Source organism: Calonectris borealis, chromosome Z (assembly GCF_964195595.1).
Source record: "Calonectris borealis chromosome Z, bCalBor7.hap1.2, whole genome shotgun sequence".
NCBI lineage: Eukaryota > Metazoa > Chordata > Aves > Procellariiformes > Procellariidae > Calonectris > Calonectris borealis.
Window position 1 is genome coordinate 24762653 of NC_134352.1, and position 15020 is coordinate 24777672.

The 15020-nt window shown below is 37.2% G+C and overlaps 1 protein-coding gene across 8 annotated transcripts in view; it reads right to left on the reverse strand.

Moving 5' to 3' along the window:
* FER (FER tyrosine kinase) overlaps positions 1 to 15020 on the reverse strand; it is a 181684-nt gene that overhangs the window by 158129 nt on the left and 8535 nt on the right. For all 8 annotated transcript variants that reach the window (XR_012670947.1, XM_075137198.1, XM_075137197.1 and 5 more), the window contains exons 2-4: positions 10004 to 10111; positions 4417 to 4675; positions 128 to 301 (exon numbers count right to left, since the gene is read on the reverse strand). Coding sequence is in view for 7 of the 8 variants with exons in the window: in XM_075137198.1 (XP_074993299.1) it covers positions 128 to 301; positions 4417 to 4623 (381 nt within the window). In the remaining variant the exon portion in view is untranslated. The remainder of the gene's footprint in view (positions 1 to 127; positions 302 to 4416; positions 4676 to 10003; positions 10112 to 15020) is intronic.

A 15020-nucleotide genomic window follows, 5' to 3' on the forward strand; every position in this document is an offset into this window, starting at 1 on the left:
ATCACTACTTTTACCACAGCACAAACAAAACAGAGGAACAAAAAAAATCCACTCTCAATATATTACTTTTTAAACATGCAATAATATAATTTATAATAAATGTATAAAGCACAGTTGAATAAAATACCTTGTACATCTCTGCTTCAATTTGTTGATGAACACCTACATAACTCTTCTTAACTTGCTGCTTATCTTTGATCATCATTGTAAGCCTATGCAAAGGCCCAGAATTAAGATCCTCCGCATGTGTCTTCATTATTTTGCTCAGCTGTTCTGTTTGCTGTACCACAAGCAACCAAGACTGTACAAAAAAGTCAGAAGAGAAAAGCACTTACTTATTCTGGCTTACAAATATCCAAAAAATGAACATGAACTGTGGGAAAAGATGCATCACTGTTTAAAACAATTCAGTAAAAAAAGAATTTTAAACTTACCCAAATGCACTTGAGATCTTCTAAAATAAAGTCTTTCCTGCAGCACAATCATGCCTCGAACTTACTCGTAAAGTTGTAAAAAAGCACCAGAGACAAAAATACAATGTTGTATGCTCATCCTTCAGCACTGTCCTAGTACTTCTGAACACTGATGAAAGCTTTACAGTCTTTTTTGGAATACATCCCCGACACCCCTGACAAGCATGTTCCCGTATCCGTCGTTCTCCTGTTTCCCAGCCACAGCGACTCTGTTCAAGCTGACTTCTCTGCCCTTGTCTAAACAGCTCACAGTAATATGCATTTGAGTGGTTACTGTTTAAGAGGATACCGTGTGTCAGCTGCTTCACGTAACTGACAGCATCAGAGTCAGGGCACCAGTATCAAAGCATAAGGTGCCAACAGGTTAAAAGACACAAGCTGTTACTCATCTGTCATAGTAACCCAACATCTTTCTGTACCCTTACTTTAGTAACTTCCTTGGCCATTCTGTCAGTCAGTTTTCAGGACAGCTTAATGGGCTGTGTGTGGCTTTGAATTTTGAGTAAGAACTGTAAGGTGAACAGAGAGACTTCCAATGCACCACGGATACAAACACGAAATTAAAGTCTAGTTCAAATAAAAGCATTTGTCACCCTAAAGATCCCTGTCATACTTCGTCGATGGGAATAGTGTTGGATTCCTTAGAGATAACTCCCTGACATTGAATGCTATGCTATATCTAAAATTTCAGAATGGCTACATGCCATACAACTATCAGGTTTTGAAGGCAGCTAGTATGCTAATTTTACTAGTATTTATCCTACTCTTACTAAAGACAGAAATCCACTTTAGATTATCAAAACTTAAAAAAATGAATTTGTTTGGTAGCTTTGGGGTTGCCTTACATCTCATATATAAACATATATACACAGTCTTTCCATCTCTACATGACAATGCTGCAATGCAAACTGGATTCTAGAAAAGGAAACAAAAGACAGTTAACTCCTGTACATACTAAAACATCTTTAACATTTCCTTTAGCTCATAAACATCCCACAAACTGGCAGAGAGCTATCTCAGACTGCTCAAAGTGTGGTGTTGTAAAAGGTCATGGCCTAAAGCTTCCCACCTATGGCTGAAAATTCCAAATGACATCAGAAGCCATATTGCAAAGCTGTATAGGATAAAAACATCATTAAATATCTGTCTGAGAGGAGTGGATCCTGTGGCTACAGAAGAGTTCATAAGAGCGCTCTCAGAAGTGAAAATGTAGTCAGGGTTCTCCATTTTTTTTAAGGCTGATTTGTCTCTGATGAGACAAGAACTATTTCAGTCAACCCTGAAAATCACAGCAAAAGCATTTTTCAACAGGACAAGTACTCTGAAGAAATACTTAGCTCACAATTCACCAAATGAACCTGAATAAGTCAGAAACATAGTGAAAACTTCCCTTTCCATTTAAAAAAAATCATGTGCACATTTTCCTGTTTTTACAACCCTCTTTCCACACTGAGAAAATGTTGGTTAAACAGGATTTCTGTGTTTTGTATGATCATATTTTATTATTTTAAAATAGTAAAGGCTTCAAAAATTCTGATTTATATGGGACAGAAAAGCAGCTGGGTGGGGATAGGAGAAAAGGGAAAGCATTTCCTTTCACAGAAAATAGCCACAACTCAGCAAAAGCAATAAAATATAATATTGTTTGGTTTAACAGTATTTTTTAGGCATATACACACACAAAAGAGCTGTTGGGATAAAAATACTGATTTTCTAGCATTAGCAGTTGCTGCCACTATGCCTTCCAGCAAGTTTGATGCCTCTACATGAAAAAAGCATAGGACAGATTTTCCCAAACACCATTCCTCTCAAATTGCTCACTCTTACTCTACACATAAAAAGAAAAAACACCCAAACAAACAAACAACTAAAAGATTAGACAGCTTGGTATTTGGTCTTGATGCCACATAATACCAAAAATTTAATATACAGGTATTTTAAATCTTAGGAGATGTAAGATACTAGATATATGTCCCATAATATTTGGGTCATACTTGGATTCTGTAAAGTGTCAGGAGGGAAGAAAAAGTATCATGAAATAGTAGACTAAATTAGAATAAGGTAAGGAAAGTAATCAATAATTCAAACATTTTAACTGCCAAAACCAATAAGACAATGTGTCACTACACAACTTTAAAATCCAAGGTCACAGTGACATTTCAAGGCAAGTCTATACAAAAGAACAGTCAGTAGCATATAAACATTTTTGCTGTTATATAAAGATGGAGACATCAGGGATGGAGCTTGAGAGAAAAATGGCACCTACTTAAGACAAAAAAAAAAAAGAAAAAAGGAACAAAAATAATCCTGAAAGAACAACTTGAACGCCTATGTCCAAAACAAGATTTCAAAATATGACACACGTGCCTCTCTTCAACCCAAAAAGAACATGGCTTAAGTCAAATCTTCAGCTTTTTAAAATTTATTTGCTGACAGGAAGTGCCGAAGTCACTGACACGAACCATCCTAGACTGAGCTAGCTACATGAAGGTTAAGGGTTGCTTATACCTTACAATGCTAAATACTCTGATGCCAATGCTCCTTTACTGTTCTAGCCCTAATCCGCTCTGTTTTGTTGCCTAAAAGAATTGCAAGACAGTTTAGATAGCACATAAGAGCAATTCTAGTGGGACAGCAACAGCAAGAATTATTAGTCATATCACCAATAATTCTACACAAAACTTTGGAATCCAACAGTCGAAAGCTTGAAGAAAATACCCGACTTCTGCCAATCTTAGGCTAATGACAATGCTTTAATATTTACCAAACTCATCATAACTTACATAGCAAAATCTATTACAAACTGTGTATAAGGAATATAATTGGGTGAAAAGCATTTCAAATACACCACTAAAACACACAGATGGAAAAAAAAAGTAGTATGTCAATTTACAAGACAAGAATTATTGTGGGGGAGGGAAGCAACAACAGAATTTGTTATAGATAAACACTGTGCAGTGCTACTTTTGGGGCAGCTGAAGCAGGCTAGCTATAGCAGCGCAGCTTTCAAGTCACACACACCGCCACTTTAATCCAGTATAAATCTAGACTGCTGCACAAGGAGCAGTCATGTTCCTAATGCTATGCCATAGCTAGTGTTCAAGCAGCCACCCCATAAGCCCACTACATAAAAACTGCTTTGTCTAAAATTTAACTTGACCCAAAAAGGGTGTTTTCCTCAGAGAGGAGATCAGGAATCATGCCAGACTGAAGGGACTGTGTAACCACTGCTACAGCAGAAGGGCCAAGAATTGAATAAGCCATTAAAACAAAATAGTTTTCTGTAGTCAGGAAGGAATCCCAGTCAGGAGTGAAGCTTACAAACACTTGAAATAGGGAAGTTTGCTTCATTGGTACCTTTTCAGATTTAGAGCAAATCCAGTAAATTAATAATTTGGGGGAAGGACGGCCTTACCTTTACAAAAAGTCAACACAGTTATTTTAAATTGGATACAAAATAACTTCACAATTATGAGAAACATCCTGAATTAATGTCTTGTTTTTACAGCACACACTGCAGTGTGAATAACAGCTGGAATGCTAGGCTTTGGCTCGGTTTCCTGGCATTTTTCTATTTCTGTCACAAATTCTATATAACATAAACAATAGTTCCTATTTAACTGTCTTAAAAGAAAAGCTTACTATAGAATATTTATTTTCAAAACACTAAACAAAGTAGCAGGGTCAACCCAAGGAACCTAAAATACTGAATTTTGAAATTCAGGATTGATTCTAGTTCAGTTACTATTTTCAAAGCAAGTCTGGAGCTCAACTTCTGCATATTCCAGTGAGGAACTAAAAGGAGCCCATTTTAAATACTTTGGCAACACTAACTCTCAAGAAGCTGAATGAACAGGAATCCAGCTCAAACTAAAACAAACAATAATAAACCCAGCACTGTTATTTCCAAGGATATACCAAATTCAAAATACTTCAGTCTTACCTTGGACACATTGCTGATATAATCCAATTGACAAGTGTTCTCTTTATCTACTTGATTACAAAGATTCTGTAAAGTGGAGGCATACTCCTTATCACTTTTTACTCGCATGACCATAAATTTCTTCACAGTTTCCAGCAGTCGTAGTTCCCAGTCTTGCAGTTTTAATAAAGCATCATGAGAATACTTCAGGTCACCTCCAAACCCCATTTTTTAAGGCACTATATACCACACAGGGGAAAATACAGGCTCTTCACCACATCTGAAAGCAGAACAAGATTCATGAGACAGGTATCAAAAGAAAAACTTCTAGTGTGACAAAGAGCAACTATTAATATCTAAACCCTGAAATAACTTAACCATAAGATTAACCACATACATATACCTCCTCAAAACTAACCGAAAGGAGGGTCAGAGCACTGTTTCAAACACCTATCTACAACTGGAAGAGATCTCAGGCCCATTACTGTCCTGCAGCTTCCATCTGCAAAATGTACCTCCCTAACTTAAAGTGGAGTTATGACGGAACACATAAAAGCATCTAAGACAGATACTAAAGACCAATCTACATATTTAATCAAATAAGTATAGTTGACAATATCTCCAGCCAAGAACTGCCAATGACACTGTTCCACTCCTGGTGAACTGAAACATTTGTTTCTGGTGTTTACCGTCCTAAGAGCACAGAAAAATCAAAATAAAACATCAGCTCTCAGGCACTGCATCTGTGGGAAATGGATAACAAGTTAGAAGCTAGTTTGCTCCTAAACACTGTGTTAGCAGGCCATTAAACATGCAGATTCAACCTCCCAAAAATCAGAAAATATCCTAAACAAGGTTCCCCATGCAACTGTCCATTGCTCCCCTAGGACACACATTAGGGAAGAGACCTTAAGTTCACACAATTTTCCCCTAAGGCAGTCCAGTCTTACTGTTCCAAATGGACATAATTTGATAAACAAATAAGAAATGCTGCCTTATGAAATCCTGTAACACAATTGCAGGTCAAAGACACCTGTTTGAACTAGCTCTGAAACACCTGCATCTGATAATGATAAACATGCAGCCACATCATGGAAGTTCTGATCCCACACACGAGAGCATAGGTTTTGTAATGCAGGCTGAACCCTCTTTTCTGTGTATACACCAAAAACCTGTTTCTATACTAATCAGCTTCAAACTAGGTAAGACAAACTTACATAAAATGCGATTATAGCTCTGGACTGCAATGCAGACACAGCCTGGGTACTGCTTATTCACTAATTCCTCCACTCCAGCCAAGTCTTAGCTCTTTTGAACACAGAAGTACCAATTTCTTCATAGGCTTCAAATTGCCACTTAAATTAGCAGAGTGTTTTACCCCACCAAACATTAACAGATTTATCTTCCTAACAGCCCATGGGGTGAAGCAGGACTAATAATCTTATTTTACACTGAGAACTGAGACACATAAACTAATGCCAACATTGTACCAGATAATAGTGGTATGTACAAGGCTTAAAGACAGACCTTTCAGAGTGCCTAGCATTTTTAGCATATTAAGTATCCAGAAAAAAAGGATGTTATTGGCTTCAGTTACCACACAGAATTTCAAAAGATTTTGCAAATCAGAACCTAGAGCGATCTCCAGGGTAGCCTGACTCCGAGGACCACTCCTCTTTTCCTGCAGTTCCCTGCTTCCATTAGCTCTTCCAGTAAATTACGGAAATAAGCCTCATCCACTACATGTTTATTCCCAGAACACAAACCATGCTACATAATGAAAGAAACAAAGATTGTATAAAAAAAATAAGAATAGTGTCATGTTACTATGCATCTACACAATAAAGACAAGTCAAAGTTGTATGAGTTAACATACAACAATGTATGTTAACATGTAACAAATGTATGAGTAACCTTAAATATATCACAAACTTTCATATGCTCTTTAATTTGAAGCTGTGTATTTTAGTCAGAATTTTTCCTGTTGGCTAGGAGCTCAGTCATAAAGAGCAACAATAAATAATTCACACTGGCTGTATTTATAAAGGATGGACTATGTCATTATTACTTGTATTAATGATATTTTCACAGTTAAAATTTAAGAACAGTCTTGGAAAACCACTAATATTTTAGTAAGACAAGCAAAAGCAAGAAATGTTAAAGCACCTACTTATTAACATGACTGGAGCTGCACTTGTGATTTTTCAAAGCCCTTTAGACCTATATCCACTTTTGTGACCAACCTCATTTTTCTCCTAGCACGTTTTAGCAGATTACCTAAATATCCTAGCACATTAGCTATGAGAAAAGATAGTATCTTTATTTCCTTACATTCCAGATTCAGAAGAGATGGGAACTAAATCTCAGGATGAAGTCTGGCCTTGTGCTATGAGTAAAGTGCTGGCTTGCTTGCTCTTACTCTAATCTCTGTCTTTTACTGAGAGGCAGGAAGGTAAGGGAGGGAGGAAATAATCTCAGCATATGATATTTTAGCCTACTTCTACTGACTCACTCTGGAGCTGTGAGATTACAAAAATCAATAGAACAGAATATCCAACAACATTTCACTCCAGCCTGATAAGCCTCTCTTCACGAAGTAGTAATTAGATTTTTTCCAATTACACCATTAGATGTCTGGGTGCGTAGAGAAAAATTGTACACGTACTGGACTCCAGTCTTTGTTTTAAATTATTCCATTCACCATGACAGAAGCAGCACAGCAAAAATTCATTTTGCAAAAGTGATAAAATTCTGATTTGGTAAGACTAACAAGCATAAAATCTCAGCTTGATTCTGAATCATCAGCTGATGATTCTCAATTGGGTAAGCCAGCCTCGAACACCTTCCTTGTAAATTAAGAAAATCTTCAATCAAGACATTCAGCAAATCTTAAATGCTCCAATATTCTGGAGACAAAGAAGTGGTGAACAAGTATCCAAGACCCAAGCCACTTAACTGTCAATACGTTAAAAAACAACACTTTTAATTAAAACCACTTTTAATTTTTAACACTTTTTAACACTTTTAAACAGCTGAAAACAGTACAGATCACATAGTCACTTACTTGAAGTCAAAACTGTAAGAATTACCAAACACATGAATAGACGTGTTCTATGCAATCTGTTTTTCAAATACTCTTAAAAAGCACAAGCGCATTTCAAAAGGCCAACGTTCAAAGAGACACTATCTGGCACCAACACAGACAGGTATTTTTCCAAGTTTGCTATCTCCCTGCTTAGTGTGCACAGATGAGTTGACACCTGCCCTACAGGGTCAGACCAATAGAATACAATATTTCAGTTGGAAGGGACCTACAACGATCATCTGGGTACAATGATCCATTTAGATCAGCACTCTGTCTCCAACCATGGCACCAGGAGATGCTGTTTAAGGACAGCAAACAGGTTGGGCTGCTATTTGTGACGTCATCCTCCTTGTGCTTCCCCATGTTCACAGCTACTGGATTACAGAAGAAATGTAATAGTCCCATTTTTTGGCTTTTCCATACAACGTTACAATGTTCACACTGAACGTGTAAGACAAAGACAGATTCCCACCCAGATTCTACAACCACAAACTACTGGCAAAATTGAGTAGTGCAACAAAATCTGAACCCAGAAAAGATTTGCCATGGAACCAGTGGGAGATATGGGGAGTTTGAGACACAAACATACTTTCTTCTCCAATGCTGAAAAGATGAAAATATACTGTGAAAGATTGCGGGGGTTGGGGGGGGAGGATGGGGGGGTATCTCTCTCAAAAAAACATGGGAGAATATTTTACCTGAAAGGAAAAAAACAGAGATGGCATCACGTTTTAAAGTAGCTAGATGGAGAACTGATGACAATGAACACGTCATATGGTAAAAAAAAACTTCAGAAATTGCTTACTCTTACTGTGAAGAGATCTTTCCTACTTCTGGCAGATATCCATGAGGTTTATCTCTCTTTCCACACATGAACAATGCTTGCATAATTTGACATGCCAGTGAAGTCTCAAACTGAATTCTAGCATGTTTTGAAAAAGTAATAAAATCTCAGAGACATCAAATAGGACAAATAAGTTTCACCTAGTTTATTTTTTTAATTTTGAAATGTGATATATATATATGTGTTACTATAAAAATTACTGGATATGCAAATTAGCCAATCAATATTTTGTAATCTTTAACGGTTAAAATACACCTCAGCCAATTCCAAGAAAGTAAGACTTACCTTCTTTTTAAATTCACTCTCAAATTAACAAATTAATCACTGACAGGAAGTAAAAACTCAATGTACATTTAATAATATACTCTGAATGAGCAACCAGACCTTGAACAGTTCTAAATTTAAGCATAGTTACTGAAGACAGTTTATGACTTGTCTCAATCACCACCACCACGGCAGTGCAGCCAGATTCCAAGTGAAGCAGTGTTAAATTTTGTCAGTATAATAGTGAGAAACTTCAATGACAGTCACATAACGCTTCAATACTGTAACACACCCCTCAGCAAATAAAGCCAACATTCCAGCATTAGTAGTCTTCCTGGATTCCAGCAAAAACTCTGAAGAAAAGAGTTTTCATAGCCAATCTACATTTAATTTAAAGATTGCAATCTGTCCCTGATACAACAGTGGCCATACCGTGTCCAATCAAAGGTCCTGTGTGCCTAACAATGACCGAAATCAAATGAGCAGGGAAGAACAGAGCACGTATATAGCAATACTTTCCCAGGATATTGCCATGAAATATATCCAAGACTGTGATTGCTAATCTTAAAATAATGATGGATCCACACGCATCGGTTGGAACTTGTGGTTTCATAATATCAATGACAAGGTAAGCAACTGATAAACCACAGACCAGAAGCACGCCTGGCCCCCAATTAAATTCAGGACAGGAAAGCACAGCACACATCTGGCCCCTCCAGAAGGAGGAATATGGAATGGGCACGGTATGCAGAGAGCATGACAATCACTCTTGATCTGCTGTCAACTCCCTTGCTCCTAAATCTGCACGGGCTCCAAATCACTTAGCACGGCTTATATTTTGCAGACCATTTTTAGAAACATTAAGAATACTCCAAAATCAGAAAAGGAAGAGAACTTGAATTCAGGAGACAAATCCTCAAATTCAAGGCTTGTACTGATTTAAAACCAATTTTAGAACAGGTGATCAATTTGTTAGACAGTCCATCTCAATTTCTGAATGTGAAGCTTATAGTAGTTACATTCCATGAAAACAATGAAATGTATCATTCATAGCCCTCTATCAACACCTTGAATAAAAATTAGACTGTTAAACAATTGACATCTCTGTTAGTGTAGGATCTACTCCTGGAAGGTACAAGACCATGAAACGTAAAACACGTGCTTTACCTACCATTTGTTTACACTAGCCACACATATTCAGAATATTATCTACATATACATTTGATGCAAAATGTATGGAACATGAACTAGCTGAAGTAATGCTTCCATAGAGCTATTGCCATCAATAAACATCCCAAGTGGTAATCTAAAGCTAGCCTGATCGTTTCAAAACTGGTCTGAAATATTAGTCCACCCAAGGCAAAATAGGCAGCCTATTTTCAGGAAGGCTTTTCTGCAAAACATAGATTACATACCTTAAAAGATTTTCCTCAAGAAATGATCCTTAGTATGCTTCTCTTTATGCCAGCAGCTACCTCTTCTGATTTTCACTTTCTGAAATATACTTTTATTTTCTGTGGACTCTGTGAAAGAAAAACAGATCAAATTTTTTATTATTATTATTTCAGCATTTTAAAATACATTGTAAAACTTAAACTTAGGTAAGTTGCATTTTCAGATTATTACCAGAAGACAAATTTTTTTTAAAAAGAGACAGAGTTCAAGAAAACCAAAAGAGCAGACTTGTCAAATCACTGCAAGTAGTAGCATGCTATCACTTCATACACACAATTTTGAGGGAAGAAATAATTTTGTCTCTACACATGTACTCGGAGATTTTTTTTTTAATATAAAACCCAGTAAGAAACAGGCTTTGCATATAGCTTACAAGTGCAAAGTATACTGCATAAGCTATATCTGGACCAATGTTAAGCGTTTACTCACAATCTTGTACCAGAATGTCTCATCTAAAGTTAAATCTTTAGATGAGACATTCAATATTGGTTTAGCAATGCCCTTGTAAAAAAAGACACATTAAGCAACACTGAAAGACTGACACAGTGTTAAAGGATAAAGAAAAGAGACCTATTTTGCAGATCTCCATTATTTAAAACAAAGCACTAATCATGGACACATTTATAAAATCTCACAAAGGGTTAGTTTTAGTTCATATTCAGGCAGACATTATTTAGTATTCCTTTCTGGTTACTTAGTGACATTCTAGAAACAAAGTTCTATCTAATATAAATACAAAACTTCCATTCTCCATGACCAAAAATAGAAAAGACTGTAAGTGATGCTTATATTCAGTCACTGCAAAGAAACAGCAGCTATGCAAGGAGATACAAAAGGAGAAAAAAAATGCAGCAGGCTAGAAGCGTTACAAAATTCACCACATTTTAAGTAAGATCTACAAATACTTGTTGCAAAGCCCGAGAGAAAGTCTTCACCAGCAAAAAATTACAAGCAAAAGAAAAACATTATAGTAAATTTGGCTCCTGTCCACCCATCACAAATACAAACCAATTGGAAACACCAGGATATCACTGGACAGGAACACTATTTTTAACCCCTTTCCTGGATCAAATGGGACTCATGAAAGTACAACACATGCTACCTCCAGCACCTGGGCACACTCAGATTTCAAGCAGATGTTAAAGAACTGCACGTGGTAAAACGAACCCCTTCTGAAAATTCCATTTATTAAATGAAACAACACATTGGAGCCACTTAAACACAGCCAAGCTGTATTTTCTGCTCTCTGCACACAGGCAAAAAGCACACCTTTTTTTTTAAAAGAACTACTCTATCACGTATGTTAGAATGGAGAATGTTGTTTGTCAATATAAAAATAAAATGCAAACCCAACTTTTCTTCAGAATTCCAATTACTACTGACTTTTTATCTATGTGCATATTTTCATCTGCATACAGGTCATTAGCAGAATTTAAAACTGGTAATACAAGTCCAATACTGGTCTAATTGATAGGCGTATATTAGCTAGTACACAGAAGTATAATAAAAGCTTGCCAGTGAACTACACAGCCATCTGCAAGAGAGCAATAAAATGTTACAAAGCTCCTGTTGCTATTTCTGAGCTCATAGTATAATCCGATAGTTACAGACAGCTTGCTACCTCAATGCAATAAACCACTAGATAATGAAGATATAAAAGAAAGAACTGAAAGAAGATAAGGATGGAGCAGAAAACCTAGATGATCTGTTGTTTTCTGAAATTACTGCCCAGACAGTCAAAGCCAATCCCACGCCAGATCCTCTTTAGACTGGGGATATATATATAAGGCATTCTCTCAAAATGAAGCATCAGAAGAGCATTTAAAAATATCAAAATAATAGTAAGAATTCAGCAGAGCCAGATACTATTCAGCTGAAGGGTTAAAGTATTGAATACAAAACTGTCAAACTATTAATTCTGAAAAAACTTAGGCTTAAGGTGACCTAAGTAAAGAATATGGAGAGTGGAAAATATATCAATTTTTTTCAGAGCTTGACAAGGCAATCAGGAGAAGCACAACAAAGACAGTCTGATTTCCATACCAGCCAAGGGCGGCTAAAACCATACTGAAGAATTTGTAGACTGGAATAATAGGGAGAAAAAAACAGCACAGCTTTCGTAGAGGAAAGTCATGCTTCGTAACTTCAAGAGATCTTTGAAGGAATCAAGGATCCTGTGTATAAAGGTGTTGGAAGTGGTAGTGAACAAAAGACTTCTAATAAGTTTCTTGCTGATGTCTCTCATAGGAAGCTGTTACCGAAGTGAAGACCTTGCAGGGTAAGATTTAAGAGACAAAGATTCACAGCGGAGAGAGTCAGAAGAATCTGTGCCAGGACGTGGACAGGGGAAAGAGTCACCAGCACCTGTGCCAGGACTTAGGCTGCTGTTCAGAACGATCACCTACATATCTGTCATTTCACATATCTCTGTGCTTAAGTTTGCAAATTATACAAAATTATAATGAGCAATCAAAACTGACACATCATTAAAAATTTGCAGAAGAACCCCAGAATACTGAGCAACAGGCATATAAAACAGCAGATGAAGTCACATGTCAGTAAATGCAATGTAACACACTGCGAGAGAGAAACCTAGGTTGTTTAATACCACTACCAGAAAAAGGTCTGGTAGACTCTGAACATACATCTTCAAAAACATTTGTTCAGTGCTTTGAAGTAGTCAGGTTAGGAACCATCCAGAATATCAGACTTTTGTTTAGTGAAGGGAAGAGAGAGCATAACATATTCTTATGCTGCTGATACATTCGTGGTGTTCCTATACCCTCAAATTATTCTATCTCATGAAGAACATAAAGCACCAAAAAAGTATAGGTAATTTTGATCAGCATATGGAGCAGCTTCTGCATGAAGAAAGTAAAAAGAATTTTTTAACTCTCAAGAGATAAGTATGATGGGGTGTCAGATCAAAGTACAAAAAAAAGGAATCATGATAGCACAAAGTGACATGGTATGTCAGATGCCTGAAGTGTTTCCCAGAAGAACACGGGAATATCAAATGAAATTTTTAAAAGTTGCTCTTAAGTACTTTTTTGCCTTGGAAATAATTAAATTAGAGAATTCAATGCCTAAAGACATTTTTGAGACCAAGAAACAAACAGGTTCAAAAATTATTATAAAAATCCATTAAAAAAATGTTCTGTTGAACAGCAGAAATTCCATTTCAAGATGTCTCTAAAGTGCAAAAGTGGGACAAGAAATACTACTCTACATTTGGGCCAACAGTCCCTTCTTATCTGACACTAGCAAGTACTGAGCTAGACTGACTTCACTTGATCACGTACAAACGTCCTCACACAGTGCACTCTCACTCTTTTACCCCTGCAGCTGTGCAAAGACCACAGTTTTCCCTAGCAGCTCTTGCAGCTGTGATCTTATTAAAAATAAATGCAAATAAGAAGCAGTGAGCTCCATCAAAGAATAGGATTTACACTTGTCAGCAGTACAAAAAAAAAACAAAACCAAAAAAAACACAAACAAAAAAAACCAAAAGAGATAAAAGCCCAGAAAACAACTCTCAGACCCTCTGCCTAGAATTGCAAGACACACTTCCTTTTTTGGATATACAAAATTTTCATTTACATGTTGGAATTCTTTTCACACGTACAAATGGTAGTAATAGACATGATGAAAGTAAATCACTGACAATCATGTAGGTATAAGGCTTATAATCTAAAGACACCATCTAAGTCTTTCCCCTTCCACCAAAGAACCGCATATACTTTTACCTACGGCAGAAAGACTTTTGTCAAGACTTGGTCTTCTCAGGCTATCTGATCTAGTATTCCCCTGCTCTTAGCACAAGGAAAAAGTTTCTCAATGACCAAATCTCACCTTCCCCACCCCATGACTGAGGAATAGAGAGAAGAGATTAGCCACTTCTTTGCAACCCAAATATCTTATTTTTTGACTAAGCAATTCTAATTCTTTCAGTCTTTCATTTTAAATCATTTTCTAGAACACTGCTATCCTCTGAACACCCTCCAATTAATCCACATCTCATTTAGAGTTCAGAACCTAAAACAGTGGGGTACCGTTCAAATTACTTTAGAGCTCCTGCCCAAGTGCTTTAACCTTTTCCCAACAGCATGATGTTCTGTCCTTCTTAGTTTGTGATCCAAAAATTCCAGGTCCTTTTCCACAGAACTGCACCTTACCCTGTTTCTTCCCCCATCATGTACCCATGCAGTCCAGCCTTTGCTGGACAGTATGTTGCTTTCGTGCTCACTGACACCCTGCTTTGTTCCAGATGATGTTTCCCATTTGCCAAGATTATTCTAAATAGTAATCTCATTCTCCACCACACCTGCAGTTGTTCCCAGCTCCCCACAGCTTGAAAACTTCCTCAGCATGCCCTTTATTTTATCATCGCAGGCCTCCTGTGAAAAACGTGCAACGGGAAGAGCTGCCATTTGGTAGTGAACCACACTCTCTAGGTGTTGAGCAAAACTCAACCAGTTTTGTTTCCATCCTGCAGAATTTTCTACCTCACAGTCGCAGGTAAACAGCAAGGCAGATGCTGGAGACCGAATCTCAACAGGCAGAAGAGTGCAAGACGGTGAAGGCAGCTACAGGTTAGGACGAGCACAACTAGGCTGGCTGGCACAAGTCGCACTCGGCCACCGTGCCTCAGGACTCAGTGCAGTGCTCTTTTTAATTCTGAAAAAGGCAGTGCCGCGAACAAAATAACCGCCATACACACACCTTGCTTTCAAAGGGTAAATGCACCTAGTGTCTCGTTCCCTTCCATGTGCTTAGAAGTAAAGAAAGCTTTCCTTCCTGTATTTTTCCAGGAATTAAAATTTCCTTAAATTAAGTTCCAGGCTGCAAGGAAAGCCAAAGAAAAGCACGGCCTCAACAGCAAGCATCTGACCGACGAATTTTCACTCAACTTTCAATTCCATAGTGTTGCAACATTTATCTCCACACTAGATCTTAACAGAAAAACGGATTGAGCAG